This window comes from Mercenaria mercenaria, chromosome 10 (genome assembly GCF_021730395.1).
Source record: "Mercenaria mercenaria strain notata chromosome 10, MADL_Memer_1, whole genome shotgun sequence".
Taxonomy (NCBI): domain Eukaryota; kingdom Metazoa; phylum Mollusca; class Bivalvia; order Venerida; family Veneridae; genus Mercenaria; species Mercenaria mercenaria.
In genome coordinates, this window is record NC_069370.1 from 25,266,752 (window position 1) to 25,282,556 (window position 15,805).

The window sequence follows — 15,805 nt, forward strand, 5'->3', positions numbered from 1 at the left end:
CAGAATAAGAAAACTGTAACAGGACAGTATAAACAAACTGTTATGGAACAATATAAGCAAACTGTAACAGAACATTATGAGCAAACTGTAACAGAACATTATAAATAAACTGTAACAGAACAATGTAAGCAAACTGCAACAGAACAGTATGACCAAACTGTAAAGGAACATGAGCAAACTGCACCAGAAGAAAAATATGAGTAAACTGAAAGAAGAATATAAACTGTTATAGAACAATATATCAACAAACTGTACAAAACAATAAAAGCAAACTGTAACAGAACAATATGAGGAAATTGTAATATAACAATATGACCAAACTGTAACAGAACAATATGACCAAACTTAACAAGAGCGCTGCCAAGCAGGGCAATATACGCCCGAAGGGTTACACCAGAGGATGGGAGCAAAATTTAAAGAACTGGACTGTTGAAGCATAAAGGACAGGAACAACAACAAGAAGAAATTCCAAAAAAAATTCTTACCAGGTAAAGTTATGTCAAAATACATCTAAAAATTGGATGTACCATCCATGTTGTACCACAGAAAAGTGGTCTCAGTTTTTCCCTACGGCCAATAATAAAAAATTTTCAAAATAAGCTATTTATAGTAACAAACAAAAGGGCCAAGATGGCCCTAGGTCACTCACCTGATAAACACACCATAACAGTGTAAACATGTTTAACATAGTGATTTCATGGAAACAAATATTCTGACCAATTTTCATTAAGATCGGATCAAAAATGTGGTCTCTTAAGTGTAAACAAGCATTTTCTTCAATTTGACCTAGTGACCTAGTTTTTGAGCTAAGATGACCTATATTCGAATCTGATCTAGATTTGATCAAGGCAATCATTCTGACTAAATTTCATCAACCTCGATTAAAAAATACAGCCTCTATCGCATACAAAACATTTTTCTTTGATATATCCTAGCGACCTAGTTTTTGATCCCAGGTGACCCATATTCAAACTTGACCTTTATTTCATCAAGGCAATCATTCTGACCAAAATTCATGAAGACCAATTGAAAAATACAGCCTCTATCGCATACACAAGGTTTTTCTTTGATTTGACCTCGTGACCTAGTTTTTGACCCAGATGACCCATTTTCGTAACTGGCCTAGATTTCATCAAGGTTATCATTCTGACAAAATTTCATGAAGATCAGTTGAAAACAAGCAAATTCGATGAATTGGAATCCCCCGCCGAAAGGGTCAGAGTTGAGGAACGGCAAAAAAATATATCCAGCAAAAAGTTAAGAATGTTACCAAGAAGCAAATAATTTCATTAGTCAAAATCAAATTAAAAGAAAATGAATGGTTTGTTTGGGTGGGGCTGAGGGGGGGGGGGGGTGAGGACACAACAGTTTACATGTTGATTATAAATATTGATAGAAAATGAAAAATGAAAAAAAAAAAAAAAAAAAAAAAAAAAAAAAAAAAAAAAAAAAAAATGGTGGGGGGTGGGTGGGTGGGGGTGGGGGGGGGACCAAGGTAAGGTGGTGACCAGGTGTAGGTACACAACATCACATGTTTATAATAAATGTTCATGGAAAAGAATGAAAGAAGTTTAATGAAATTCTTCCAATTGGTTGGTTTGTTATGTACAGATCTGTGGATTTTTAAACAATTAAAGGGCAATAACTATATGGAAAATTGACCAATCGAAAAAAAACCTTGAAGGGCATCGTCGCAGTATCTTGGTTCATGTCTGTTTCAAGTTTGATGAAATTCTACCTGCTAGTTACTGAGAAATGGCTGCAGACGGACATTTTTCATTAAATCAAGGGCAATAACTCTGACGGAAACTGACCTATCAAAAAAAAAACTTGACGGGCATCAGCACAGTATCTTGGTTCATGTCTACTTCAAATTTGATGAAATTCTACCTGTTAGTTACTGAGAAATAGCTGCAGACGGACATTTTTTATTAAATCAAGGGCAATAACTCTGAGGGAAATTGACCAATCAAAAAAAAAACTTGACGGGCATCATCGCAGTATGTTGGTTCATGTTTATTTCAAGTTTCATGAAATTCTACCAAGTAGTTACTGAGAAATGGCTGCGGACGGACGGACTGACGGACGGACTGACGGACGGACAACGCCATTTCAATACCCCCCTCCCGATTTCATCGGCGGGGGATAACTAGAAAATGCTTTTGTAAAAAAGCGCATGTCTCCCCCAATGCAAAGTCCTATAGGCAAGAAGTTAATATGGGTCAGGAGCGAAAGTCAAAGAGACACTGATGGTTGGCTGCAATAGGGATCATCTACTTGGCATGTCCAGTCATCCCGCTAAATTTCAACACTCTTGGCCTAGTGGTTCTCAAGTCACTGTTCAGGCTCCTGTGACCTTGACCTTTGATTAAGTGACCTCAAAATAAGTAGGGGTCATCTACTCTGCATGTCCAATCATCCTATTAAGTTTCAACATTGTAGGTCAAGTGGTTCTCAAGTTATTTCCAAAAAAATGATTTTACATGAACAGGCCACTGTGACCTTGACCTTTAATAGACTGACCCCAAAATCAATAGGGGTCATCTACTCTGCATGTTCAATCATCCTATGAAGTTTCAACATTCTGGGTCAAGTGGTTCTCAAGTTATTGATATGAACTGGTTATCAATGTTCAGGCCTCTGTGACCTTGACCTTTAACGGAGTGACCCCAAAAACATTAGGGGTCATTTACTCTGCATGAACAATCATCCTATGAAGTTTCAACATTCTGGGTCAAGAGGTTCTCAAGTTATTGATTGGAAATGGTTTCCATGTTCAGGCCCCTGTGGCCTTGACCTTTAACAGAGTCACCCTAAAATCGTTAGGGGTCATCTACTCTGCATGACCAATCATCCTATGAAGTTTCATCATTCTGGGTCAAGTGGTTCTCAAGTTACTGACCGGAAATGGTTTTCAATGTTCAGGCCCCTGTGACCTTGACCTTTCACAGAGTGACCCCAAAATTGTTAGGGGTCATCTACTCTGCATGACCAATCATCCTATTAAGTTTCAACATTCTGGGTCAAGTGGTTCTCAAGTTACTGACCGAAAATGGTTTTCAATGTTCAGGCCCCTGTGACCTTGACCTTTAATGGAGTGACCCCAAAATCAATAGGGGTCATCTACTTTGCATGTACAATCATCCTATGAAGTTTCAACATTCTGGGTTAAGTGGTTCTCTAGTTATTGATCAGAAATGATTTTCCATGGTCAGGCCTCTGTGACCTTGACCTTTGATGGAGTGACCCCAAAATCAATAGGGGTCATCTACTCTTCATTATCAATCATCCTATGAAGTTTCAACATTCTGGGTCAAGTGGTTCTCTAGTTATTGATCGGAAATGGTTTTCAATGTTCAGGCCCCTGTGACCTTGACCTTTGACGGAGTGACCCCAAAATCAATAGGGGTCATCTACTCTTCATGACCAATCATCCTACGAAGTTTCAACATTCTGGGTCAAGTGGTTCTCTAGTTATTGATCGGAAATGGTTTTCAATGTTCAGGCCCCTGTGACCTTGACCTTTGACGGAGTGACCCCAAAATCAATAGGGGTCGTCTACTACAGCAGCCCTACAACCCTATGAAGTTTGAAGGTTCTAGGTCAAATGGTTCTCCAGTTATTGCTCGGAAATGAAGTGTGACGTACGGACGGACGGAAGGACGGACGGATAGACGGACGGACGGACAGGGCAAAAACAATATGTCTCCTGGGGGAGACATAAATACAGCCTCTATCGCATACAAAAGGTTTTTCTTTGATTTGACCTAGTGACCTACTTTTTAACCCCAGATAACCCACTTTCCAACTCGGCCTAGATTTTATCAAGGTAATCATTCTGACCAAAATGCATGAAGATAAAATGAAAAATACAGCCTCCATCGCATACACAAGGCTTTTCCTTGATTTGACCTAGTGACCTAGTTTTTGACCCCGGGTGACCCATTTTCGAACTTGGCCTAGATTTCATCAAGGTAATCATTCTGACAAAATTTCATGAAGATCTATTGAAAAATACAGCCTCTATCGCATACACAAGGTTTTTCCTTGATTTGACCTAGTGACCTAGTTTTTTGATCCCAGATGACCCATTTTCAAACTCGGCCTAGATTTCATCAAGGTTATCATTCTGACAAAATTTCATGAAGAACAGTTGAAAAATACAGCCTCTATCCCATACACAAGCTAAATGTTGATGGACGACAGACAGACGCCGGACGCCGGACATCGAGCGATCAGAAAAACTCACCTGAACATTGCTCAGGTGAGCTAAAAAGGGAAGTAATACAAAAAAACAAGAGGGCCATGAGGGCCCTGTATCGCTCACCTGACCTACTGACCTAAAGATCATCAAGATAGTTTCATTAAGATATGGTTATAAATGTGGCCTCTAAAGTGTTAACTAACTTTTACTTTGATTTGACCTGGTGACCTAGTTTTTGACCTCATATGACTCAGGTTCGAACTTGACCTAAAGATCATCAAGATTAACATTCTGACTAAGCTTCATGAAGACACAGTCATAAATGTGGCCTCTAGAGTGTTAACAAACTTTTCCTTTGATTTGACCCAGTGACCTAGTTTTTGACCCCACATGACCCAAAGTCAACTTGACGTAAAGATCATCAAGATTAACATTCTGACTAAGTTTCTTAAAGATACAGTCATAAATGTGGCCTCTAGAGTGTTAACAAGCTTTTCCTTTGATTTGACCCGGTTACCTAGTTTTTGACCCCAGATGACCCAATATCTAACTCGTCCAAGATTTTTATGAGGGTAACATTCTGACTAAGTTTCATTAAGATTGGGCCAAAATTGTGACCTCTAGAGTGTTAACAGTCAAATTGTTGACGACGGATGGACAACGGACGACGACGGACACAGGGCGATCCTAAAAGCTCACCTTGAGCACTTCATGCTCAGGTAAGCTAAAAATTATTGTAAGAGAACAAAAAAGGGATCTTCCAAATAAAAACAAGAGCACTGCAATGCAGAGCAATATACACAAAGCAGTCATATATGACCTTTGACCCCTAAGTGTGACCTTGACCTTGAAGCTAGTCATCCGAAACAAGCGCTCTGCACGTCGTCTCAGTGTGGTGAACATTTGTGCCAAGTTTCTTTGAAATCCTTCAAGCAGTTCAAGAGTTACAGAGCGGACACAGCAAAGTCATATATGACATTTCACTCCTAAGTGTGACCTTGACCTTGAAGCTAGTCATCAAAAACAAGCGTACTGCACGTCGTCTCAGTGTGGTGAAAATTTGTGCCAAGTTTCTTTGAAATCCTTCAAGCAGTTCAAGAGTTACAGAGCGGATACGAAACACACTCATATGACCTTTGACCCCTAAGTGTGACCTTGACCTTGAAGCTAGTCATCCGCAACAAGCGCTCTGCATGTCGTCTCCGTGTGGTGAACATTTGTGTCAAGTTTCTTTGAAATCCTTCAAGGGGTTCAAGAGCGGACATGAAATTGCTAACGCACGGACAGCCGGCCGGACGGACAGACGGATGGACAGACGGACACCGGCGTCATAACATAATACGTCCCTTCGGGCGTATAAAAAGAGCAATAAGAACAAACTGTAATAGAAAAATATGAGTAAACTGTAACAGAACAATATGATCAAACTGTAACAGAATAGTATGAGCAAACTGTAACAGAGCAATATGAGCAATCTGTAACAGAACAATTTGAACAAACTGCACCAGAACTATTTGAGTAAACTGTAACAGAACAATATCAGCATACTGTAAAAGAACAATAAGAACAAACTGTAACTAAACAAGAGGGCTATGATGGCATTGCTCACCTGAGTACCATTGCTCAAAATGATATGATCAAGTTTTGACATAGCGCACATAGGCATACACATTAAATATCATCAGGATAAACATTTTCTTGTAACAGTCCCTTTCGACCTAGTCAGGGCCAATTTCCATACCAAGTTTGAGGGTCCTAGGCTCAGATGCTGCATTTTTGTACTAGCATGACTATTCCTTACCCTGGAAGACTTAAATAACATTTAAAACCAATCTCATTAGATACTGCTGAGATGTATTCATTTACATAAAATAAAGGGAAGTAATTTGTCATCAATATGACTATTTCTTACCATGGAAGACACAAATAACATTTCAAACCAATCTCATTAAAAGCTGCTAAGGTGTATTTATTTAGATAAAAAATAAAGGGAGCTAATTTGTCATAAATTCAGTCAATATGTATCTTCACTGATTGTCTAAGTCGATCTGTTGACATTAATGAAATTTCAGATCAGTATCTTCATCTGTTACGGAGATATACCCATTTTAATTTGAAATAAAGGGAGGTAATTTGACATAAAATCAGTCCATAGTTATCAACCCTGATTGTCTCAGTACAACTAATGACAATAATGAATGACAATAAATCCATTTTGATTACAATCAGGGGAGGTAATCAGATATAAAATAACTCTGGAACCTACGACTGGATCTGAAAGATTCGTCAAGGAATCCAAGATTTATTCTTGTTGAAGATACTTTGGAAGTTTGTATCAAATCAAACCACAAATGAAGTCTCTATATGGCTGCAAAAGTCAAACTAGCAAATTCTGGACCTTTAAGGGGCCATAACTCTGGAACCCATGATGGAATCTGGCCAGTTCAAGAAAGGAACCAAGATCTTGTGGTGATACAAGTTGTGTGCAAGTTTAGTTAAAATCAAATCATAAATGAAGCTGCTATTGTGCAGACAAGGTCAAAATAGCTAATTCTGGCCCTTTCAGGGACCATCACTCTGGAACCCATGATGGAATCTGGCCAGTTCAAGAAAGGAACCAAGATCTTATGGTGATACAAATTATGTGCAAGTTTGGTTAAAATAAAATCATAAATGAAGCTGCTATTGTGCAGACATGGTCAAAATAGCTAGTTCTGGGCCTTTCAGGGGCCATAACTCTGGAACCCATAAAGGAATCTGGCCAGTTCAAGAAAGGAACCAAGATCTTATAGTGATACAAGTTGTATGCAGGTTTGATAAAAATCAAATCATAAATGAAGCTGCTGTTGTGCAGACAAGGTCAAAATAGCTAATTTTGGCCCTTTCTGGGGCCATAACTCTGGAACCCATATTGGGATCTGGCCAGTAAAAGAAAGGAACCGAGATCTTATGGTGATACAGGTTGTGTGCAAGTTTGGTTAAAACAAAATCATACATGAAACCACTATCATGCAGACAAGAAATTGTTGACGGACGGACGCACGGACATAGACGACGGACGAAGGGTGATCACAAAAGCTCACCTTGTCACTATGAGTAAACTGAAAGAACAATATGAGCAAACTGTAACAGAACAGGATGACCAAACTGTAAAGGAACATGAGCAAACTGCACCAGAAGAAAAATATAAGTAAACTGAAAAAAGGATATGAACTGTTACAGAACAATACATCAACAAACTGTAACAAAACAATAAAAGCAAACTGTAACAGAACAATATGAGGAAACTGTAACAGAACAGTATGACCAAACTGTAACAGAACAATATGACCAAACTGTAAAAGAACAAAAAGGACAGCTGTAACAGAAAAATATGAGTATATGAGCAAACTGTAACAGAATAGTATGGGCAAACTGTTTGTTTGTTTGTTTTGGATTTAATGCCTTTTTCAACAGTATTTCAGTCATGTAACGGTGGGCAGTTAACCTAACCAGTGTTCCTGGATACTGTACTAGTACAAACCTAATCTCCGCAAGTAACTGCCAAGTTCCCCACATGAATCAGAGGTGGAGGACTAATGATTTCAGACACAATGTCGATTATCAAATAGTCACAGAGAACATACGCTCAGCCAAAGGATTGAACTCACAACCCCTTGATCCGTAGACAAATGCTCTACCTACTGAGCTAAGCGGTCGGGCATGGGCAGACTGTAACAGAATAATATGAGCAAACTGAAACAGAACAAAATGAGCAACCTGTAACAAAACAATATAACCAAACTACCGGTATAACTGAAAAATATGATTAAACTGAAACAGAACAATATAAATAAATTTGAACAGAACAATACAAGTAAACTGTAACAGAATAATGTGACCAAACTGTAACAGAACAAGATGAGCAAACTGTATGAAACCAGTATGAGTAAACTGCACCAGAACAATTTGAGTAAACTGTACAATATGAGCAAAATGTAAAAACACAATAAGATCAAACTGTAACAGAAAAATATCAGCAAACTGTAACAGAACAAAATGACCAAACTGTAACAGAACAATATGGCCAAAAACTGACCAGACTGCAACAGAAAAATATAAGAAAACTGAAAGAACAGTATTAGCAAACTGTAACAGAACAGTATGAGCAAACTGTAACAGAACAATATCAGCATACTGTAACAGAACAATATCAGCAAATTGTAACATAAAATATCAGCATACTGTAACAGAACAATATGACCAAACTGTAACAGAACAATATTACCAAACTGTATCAGAACAATATGAGCAAACTGTAACATAAAAATATTAGTAAACCGAAAGAACAGTATTAGCAAACTTTAACAGAACAATATGAGCTAACTGTAACAGAACAATATGTAACAGAACAATATGAGCTAACTGTAACATAAAAATATTAGTAAACTGAAAGAACAGTATAAGCAAACTGTAACAGAACAATATGAGCTAACTGTAACAGAACAATATGAGCTAACTGTAACAGAACAATATGAGCTAACTGTAACAGAACAATATGAGCAAACTGTAACAGAACAATATGAACAAACTGTGACAGAACAATATCAGCATACTGTAACTGAACTATATGAGCAAACTGTAACAGAACAATAGGACCAAACTGTAACATGACAATATCAGCATACTGTAACAGAACAATATCAGCAAACTGTAACAGAACAATATAGCAAGACATGACAATATAGAACTGAAGAACAATATGAACAAACTGTAACAGAACAACAAAACCAAACAGTAAAGAACAATATCAGCATACTGTAACAGAACAATATTAGCAAACTGTAACAGAACAATATGAGCAAACTGTAACAGAACAATATGAGAAAACTGCAAGAGAACAATATGAACAACTTGTGACAGAACAATATCAGCATACTGTAACTGAACAATATGAGCAAACTGTAACAGAACAATAGGACCAAACTGTAACAGAACAATATCAGCATACTGTAACAGAACAATATCAGCAAACTGTAACAGAACAATATCAGCATACTGTAACAGAACAATATGAACAAACTGTAACAGAACAATAGGACCAAACTGTAAAAGAACAATATCAGTATACTGTAACAGAACAATATTAGCAAACTGTAACAGAATGACAGCAAACTACAACTGAACAATGTGAGGAAACTGTAATAGATCAATATGAGCAAACTGCATCAGAATATTTTGAGTAAAATGTAACAGAACAATGTCAGCAAACTGAACATTATGTTCAAACTGCACCAGAACAATATCAGTAAACTGTATGAGAACAATGGAAAGTAAAACAAGTGTTCCATAGTCACAAAATACACCTGTTGAGTATTAGAAGAAAATATAGTATTACAGAACTGCATATATGATTCAAATATCATGACAGTAACTTCAAAAATACTAAAACAAGGGCTATCATTAAAAATGATGGATGCTGCTCGAATTGCATATTTGTCAGTGGATGTATAGCTAAGAATTTTAGTGTTAGTAGGTCTCTTGTCCAGGTACCCACACAACAAGTCTTGGGATCATAGGTCTAGACCTAGGGGCTTGGTTCTTGCACATGACAGTGAACAATTGTGCAAAGTTACATCAAAATCCCTCCATGCATGAAGAAATACTCTGGACATCATTCTTGAATTTGACCTTTGACCTCTATTGGTGACCATGACGTTAGACCTAAGGACCTGGCTCTTGCACAGGACACTCCGTCTCATGGTGGTGAACATTTGTGCAAAGTTACATCAAAATCCCTTCATGCATGAAGAAGAAATGCTACAGACAGTAATTCTTGAATTTGACCTTTGACCTCCAAGTGTTACCTTGACTTTAGACCTATGAACCTAGGTGAACATTTGTGCCAAGTTACATAAAAACCCCTCCATGCATGAAGAAATGCTACAGACATAGTTTGTGGATGCTGCCCGTCTGCCAAGGGAATTTCCTTAATACGTCCATTTTTTCAGACAGGCTTATAAAAGTACTAAATTGTTGGGTTTTTTTTTTTTTAAAGCTGCTCGCCCTCAGTTTGGTCGAAAAAAATTTAATTTCTCAAAAGCAACATTTTTGTAACAAGAATATAAAATAAAAAGGTATAATCAACAAAATAAGCGAAAATCTACGTAGCGTTTTGAGAAAATGGCAGATTAAAACAAGTTTACGGATTCACAGCACTATATGGCTATACTTGAAAAATAATAAACCATTTGCAACGCTTTACTTTTTCCCACATAACCATATAATGCGGTGAATCCGTAAACCTTTGTGCGGGCAAGCAGCTTTAAATATTATCCGAGCTTGTGAACACTTCAACTGACTAAAGACCAGCTAAACAAAGTATGTTTAAATGAGTAAAGGTCCCATATCTGTTTTGTTTACATAGATTATATAATGATAATCACTGTCAACAATACCAGTATAAATGTGTATTTAATCTACTTCCTACAAGTATGGAAAAATATTTCTAATTTATCTATTTCTATTAAAACATTTTGTATTAAAACAACTGACACAGAATTGTCTACCTTTTTGGCAATAATGAAATCACAGGTTATAAAGATAATGCCATTGTATTATCAAACAAATAGTGTGTATGTTTGTGTGTTCTGGTTCAACGTCTTTTTCAGCAATTTTTCAGTCAAATGAACAATGGTGTCTACTTGTAGCAGTGAGCACAATGCCCAACTTTATAGTGCTGCCTCTTAGGAATATCACGCCGTAGACACGTGACATGATACCCCACCCAGTCACATTATACTGACAGTGAGCTGACTAGTCCTAGTACTATCCTCTTAATGCTGAGCCCCAAGCGAGCAAGCTACCAGTACCATTTTTACGTCTTTGATATGACGCGGCTGGGGATCATACCCACGACCTCCTGCATTCATAGCAGACACTCTACCACTAAGCTACCGAGGTGGTTCAAACAAATAGTTGAACGACCTTTGACCACATTACTAAACATGAAGTCCTACTTCTATTCCATATTCTTCTTGACTAAGATAGTCAATTTAATGTTTAAAAAGTTTTTTTTTTTTTCACAATCATCTTTTATTTTATGAACGGGATATCAAATATAGTAACTTGCTTCCCATTCGGGCAGTATAATCATCCTTTGACTTCTTCCATTCAAAAGGCCCCTGTGCCTAAGAGTATACATGATTACATGATATCATTATCTAAAAGAAATATACCATTGCAACTTAACTTGAGAAATATATATAATTCTAACATGACTCGGTTTGATTTCCAGTTAAACAAAGAAGGAAATCAAGCTCTGTATATTCTGCGATAAACAACAGTTGACGCGCTGACCGTTAAGAGGGCATTATGACGTCAAATTGTCACAAGACGTCCATTACATTACTCCTCGGGTAAATGAAGTCCAGCATAATATTTATTAAAATATTTCAATGGGCATGTCAGAATGAAAATAATCAAGGTCTTCTTGTGATTTATCGTTTAATCTACCACGGTTCATCGTTCATATGCTTCAGTATTTAACCACTCGGGCTAACGCCCTCGTGGTTCAATTCCCACGCATCCGAGCTCTGAACCATGGTAAATCAGACAATAAACCACTCGAAGGCCTTGATTATTTGTTAAATTTCTACTATTCAAATCATTTTTAAACATCCCAATACACATTTTATTTAACATTGAAATTTCTCAAATTGGAAACTTAACTTTCCAGTCGGGAAGCTCATATGATATATAGATTTTTATTATATGTTCTAAAAATACCTAAACCTAAATCTTTCAAAATATATTTCTTGTTTAATGGTTAGTGGGTTTTCCCCATTAAACCTGACTTTCTAACAAGAACTGTCACAGGAGACAGTGCACTTGACTATTTCGATGCTGGATAGTGAAACTGGGCACATCTGAGGAAGCTGGAGCTGCTGCTGGAGTGTTTAATGACTCCCAATAAGATGAAGATACTGAGTCTGTGTCAAAAATATTGAGAAGTAAGAGAGATAAAGTGTATCAAAACACTAAATAGGTATAATTCTAAGCAAAAAAGGGGGCATAATTCATAAAATATTGGCGCAAGAGTTATGCACCTTGTGTCATATGATGTGGGTGATGATGTGGAACAACTACTTCAAGTTTGAATCAAATTCGTTTAGTTATATCTGAGATATAGTGAAAATGCATCAAAATTAACCTTAAATTCTAAGTAAAAGGGGCATAATACATGAAAAACTGGTACCAGAGTTATGCACCTTGTGTCATATGCTGCGGGTGATAAGGTGGAACAATATTTCAAGTTTGAATCAAATCCATTTAGTACTAACTGAGATAGAGTGAAAGTGCATCAAAACTTTAACCTGAAATTTCAAGTAAAAAGGGGGAAAAATTCATGAAAAATTGGTACCAGAGTTATGGACCTTGTGTCATATGTAACAAGAGCACCGCCTTGCGGGTGCTGACGCTCATCTGATTTTTTTTGTATAATAGAAAAATTGTCCTACCCATGATTTTCTAAGTCCAAAAAGGGCCATAATTCTTGCAAAAAGCAGGATGGAGTTATGTTTCTTGATGTACAGAGTCAGCTTATGATGGTGAACAACTGTTGCAAGTTTCAAAGCAATAGCTTAAATAGTTTAGGGGAAAAGCTGACCTAAACATAAAACTTAACCAAAAAATCTGATATTTTCTAAGTCCAAAAGGGGCAATAATTCTTGCAAAAAGCAGGATGGAGTTATGTTTCTTGCTGTACATGGTCAGCTTATGATGGTGAACAAGTGTTGCAAGTTTTAAAGAAATAGCTTTGATAGTTTATGAGAAAAGCTGACCTAAACATAAAACTTAACCAAGAAATCTGATTTTGTAAGTCCAAAAGGGGCAATAATTCTTGAAAAAAGCAGGATGGAGTTACCTTTCTTGATGTACAGGGTCAGCTTATGATGGTGAACAAGTGTTGCAAGTTTCAAAGCAATAGCTTTGATAGTTTAGGAGAAAAGTTGACCTAAACAAAACTTAACCAAGAAATCTGATATTTTCTAAGTCCAAAAGGGGCCATAATTCTTGCAAAAAGCAGGATGGAGTTATGTTTCTTGCTGTACAGGGTCAGCTATTGATGGTTAACAAGTGTTCCGAGTTTCAAAGCAATATCTTTGATAGTTTAGGAGAAAAGCTGACCTAAACATAAAACTTAACCAGGCAACGCCGACGCCGGCACCGATCAAGTGATGACAATAACTCATCATTTTTTTTTTTTCAAAAAATCAGACGAGCTAAAAAAGGGGGGATAATTCGTGAAATATTGGTGTGAGAGATATGGCCCTTATGCCAGATGATGTGGGTGATGATGAGGAATAACTATTTTAAGTTTACAGCAAATCCATAAAGTAATTACAGAGATAAGGAGAAAAAAGAGAGTGTAAAAAAAACTTTAACCAAGGTGGGGACGCGGAAAGATGCCAAAGCCGACGCCAGGGTGAGTATGATAGCTCCCCATATACTTCATATAGTCAAGCTAAAAATAGAATGGAAGTTATTCAAGCAGTAAATATTTATTACTTATTCATAAACCTGAACCCATATAATAAAACAATAACTGTTACTGACTCTTGAGCCATTGGGTATGATCAGGTGATATTCACCGGAAGAGGTAATTGCATATCACATCATATCCAATAGCTCAAGAGTCAATAATTGTACACCTCCGCACTTTAAAAACGCACCACTCAGAAAATGGGTCATAAAATTTTATTTTATATGACAATTCCATTATTTATATGTGATTACCGGTACATAAATTCATTATCTGGTACACAAACAAGGAAAATTTAACAAAAATCGGTTAACAAAAACTGTTCATTTCGTCCTATTAAACAACACCACCCTCCAAGTCAAAATTCACAGACGACCAGTATGTCAGTATCTAGTATGTCCTCCGAGAGCTGCCACGCACGCAACGCATCTACTCCTCATTGAATATTATCCGGAAGTCGGGGCATATTGTGAACTTGTTATTTATATAAAATGAAACAATTGTTGATCTTATAGTTACATTTTTATCAGAGATCACGAATTTATCAATTTTATATTATTTGACAACTCACATGTACAGTGTACATGCAAAACATGCTAAACGTCTTACCTGTGCATAATAAGTCACGGATGAGTGGTTTTGAATAAATATAATTTTAATTAAGCTACAAGTGACTAGTGTATTGGAAAAAGACATTTGTTATCATTTAAATTAATATTGGAAGACTTTATGCGTGAAATAAATAATAAAAAATCTCAAAATTCTATTTTGTGAATTTTGAAACTGAGGGGTACCAGATATAAACATCTTAAATAAATAGTTTTTATTTATAGATCTTTTTCATTTTTGCACATCTTATGGAACAGATATTGAGATTACTATATAATACAAGAATGAATAAATTGGTCCACTCAGAAAGTGTAATTTGTGTATTTATTAAGTGGTGCGTTTTTAAAGTGCGGAGGTGTATAATATTGAATTGCTTGTCTGTCACTGAGTGCTATTAATGTTACACAAATAATACTAGTATAACACTTTTTAACATTGCCTTGCTTGATGATTGCTAAAACAAAATAATATTTCTAGATGCTTCCACACTTATTTCTGACAAATACTAAGTTTATACTCTTGTACATTTTAACTACATCATTTAAGGTTTCGATGGAGGCATTGAGAAACAAAAATCAAACAACACCAAATCATAGAAAGAAAGAGTTGTTTGACATGAAAATTGAACAGCATGTAAAACATGTATATTACTTTACGAAACAAGTGTCAGTATACTGATATAAACATTGAATTCCGGAAAAGGGCTGCCGAAAGGGGCTCCACTTCCGGACAGTTAAACGCCTTTAAAAACTCACCATTTTCAAAGAACTGTTACACATGTTCGTTTTGATGCATTTGCAATAGCGTGCGAGTGGTGAAATTTCGCATAACAAGGTGGAACACAGTTTTCAGCAATTGTTTATGTATATATTGTTCACCACTCGCACGCTATTGCAAATGCATCAAAACAAACATGTGTAACAGTTCTTTGAAAATGGTGAGTTTTTAAAGGCGTTTAACTGTCCGGAAGTGGAGCCCCTTTAGGCAGCCCTTTTCCGGAATTCAATCTTTATATCAGTATACTGACACTTGTTTCGTAAAGTAATATACATGTTTTACATGCTGTTCAATTTTCATGTCAAACAACTCTTTCTTTGTATGATTTGGTGTTGTTTGATTTTTGTTTCTCAAGTCCTCCATCGAAACCTTAAAGCTCTTATATGAACCTGATCAAAAATCTGAGAAAAAAAACAGAGTTCTGACTGAAAGCAATGAATGGGTAGAATTGGCTTATTTCCTAATATGTCATACATTTCAAATAAATTTGGTAGAAACTGGCAGTGTATGGTCAAGTTTTTGTACTATAGAATTAATTGAAGCGGAGTTTAAATATTAGAAATACAATTCTTTCTCCTAATATCGTTCCTCATTTATTTTTAACTTTTCTCAGTATGTATGTTACACAGATTTCTTTCAATTCTGTTTAAAACTTCTTACTGCTTGATCAAACATACATAATATAAGGGTAA

General features: G+C 36.5%; 2 protein-coding genes across 3 annotated transcripts in view; both read right to left on the reverse strand.

Annotated features, from left to right (window-relative positions):
- The window catches only part of LOC123559606 (multidrug resistance-associated protein 1-like), a 133,037-nt gene that overhangs the window by 113,939 nt on the left and 3,293 nt on the right, over positions 1-15,805 (reverse strand). The window lies entirely within an intron of this gene.
- LOC128546372 (uncharacterized) overlaps positions 1-15,805 on the reverse strand; it is a 35,055-nt gene that overhangs the window by 7,821 nt on the left and 11,429 nt on the right. The window contains exons 2-6 of the mRNA XM_053516830.1: positions 8,776-8,954; positions 8,283-8,286; positions 7,831-7,939; positions 7,435-7,562; positions 5,620-5,751 (exon numbers count right to left, since the gene is read on the reverse strand). Of these exons, the coding sequence (XP_053372805.1) occupies positions 5,620-5,751; positions 7,435-7,562; positions 7,831-7,939; positions 8,283-8,286; positions 8,776-8,954 (552 nt within the window). The remainder of the gene's footprint in view (positions 1-5,619; positions 5,752-7,434; positions 7,563-7,830; positions 7,940-8,282; positions 8,287-8,775; positions 8,955-15,805) is intronic.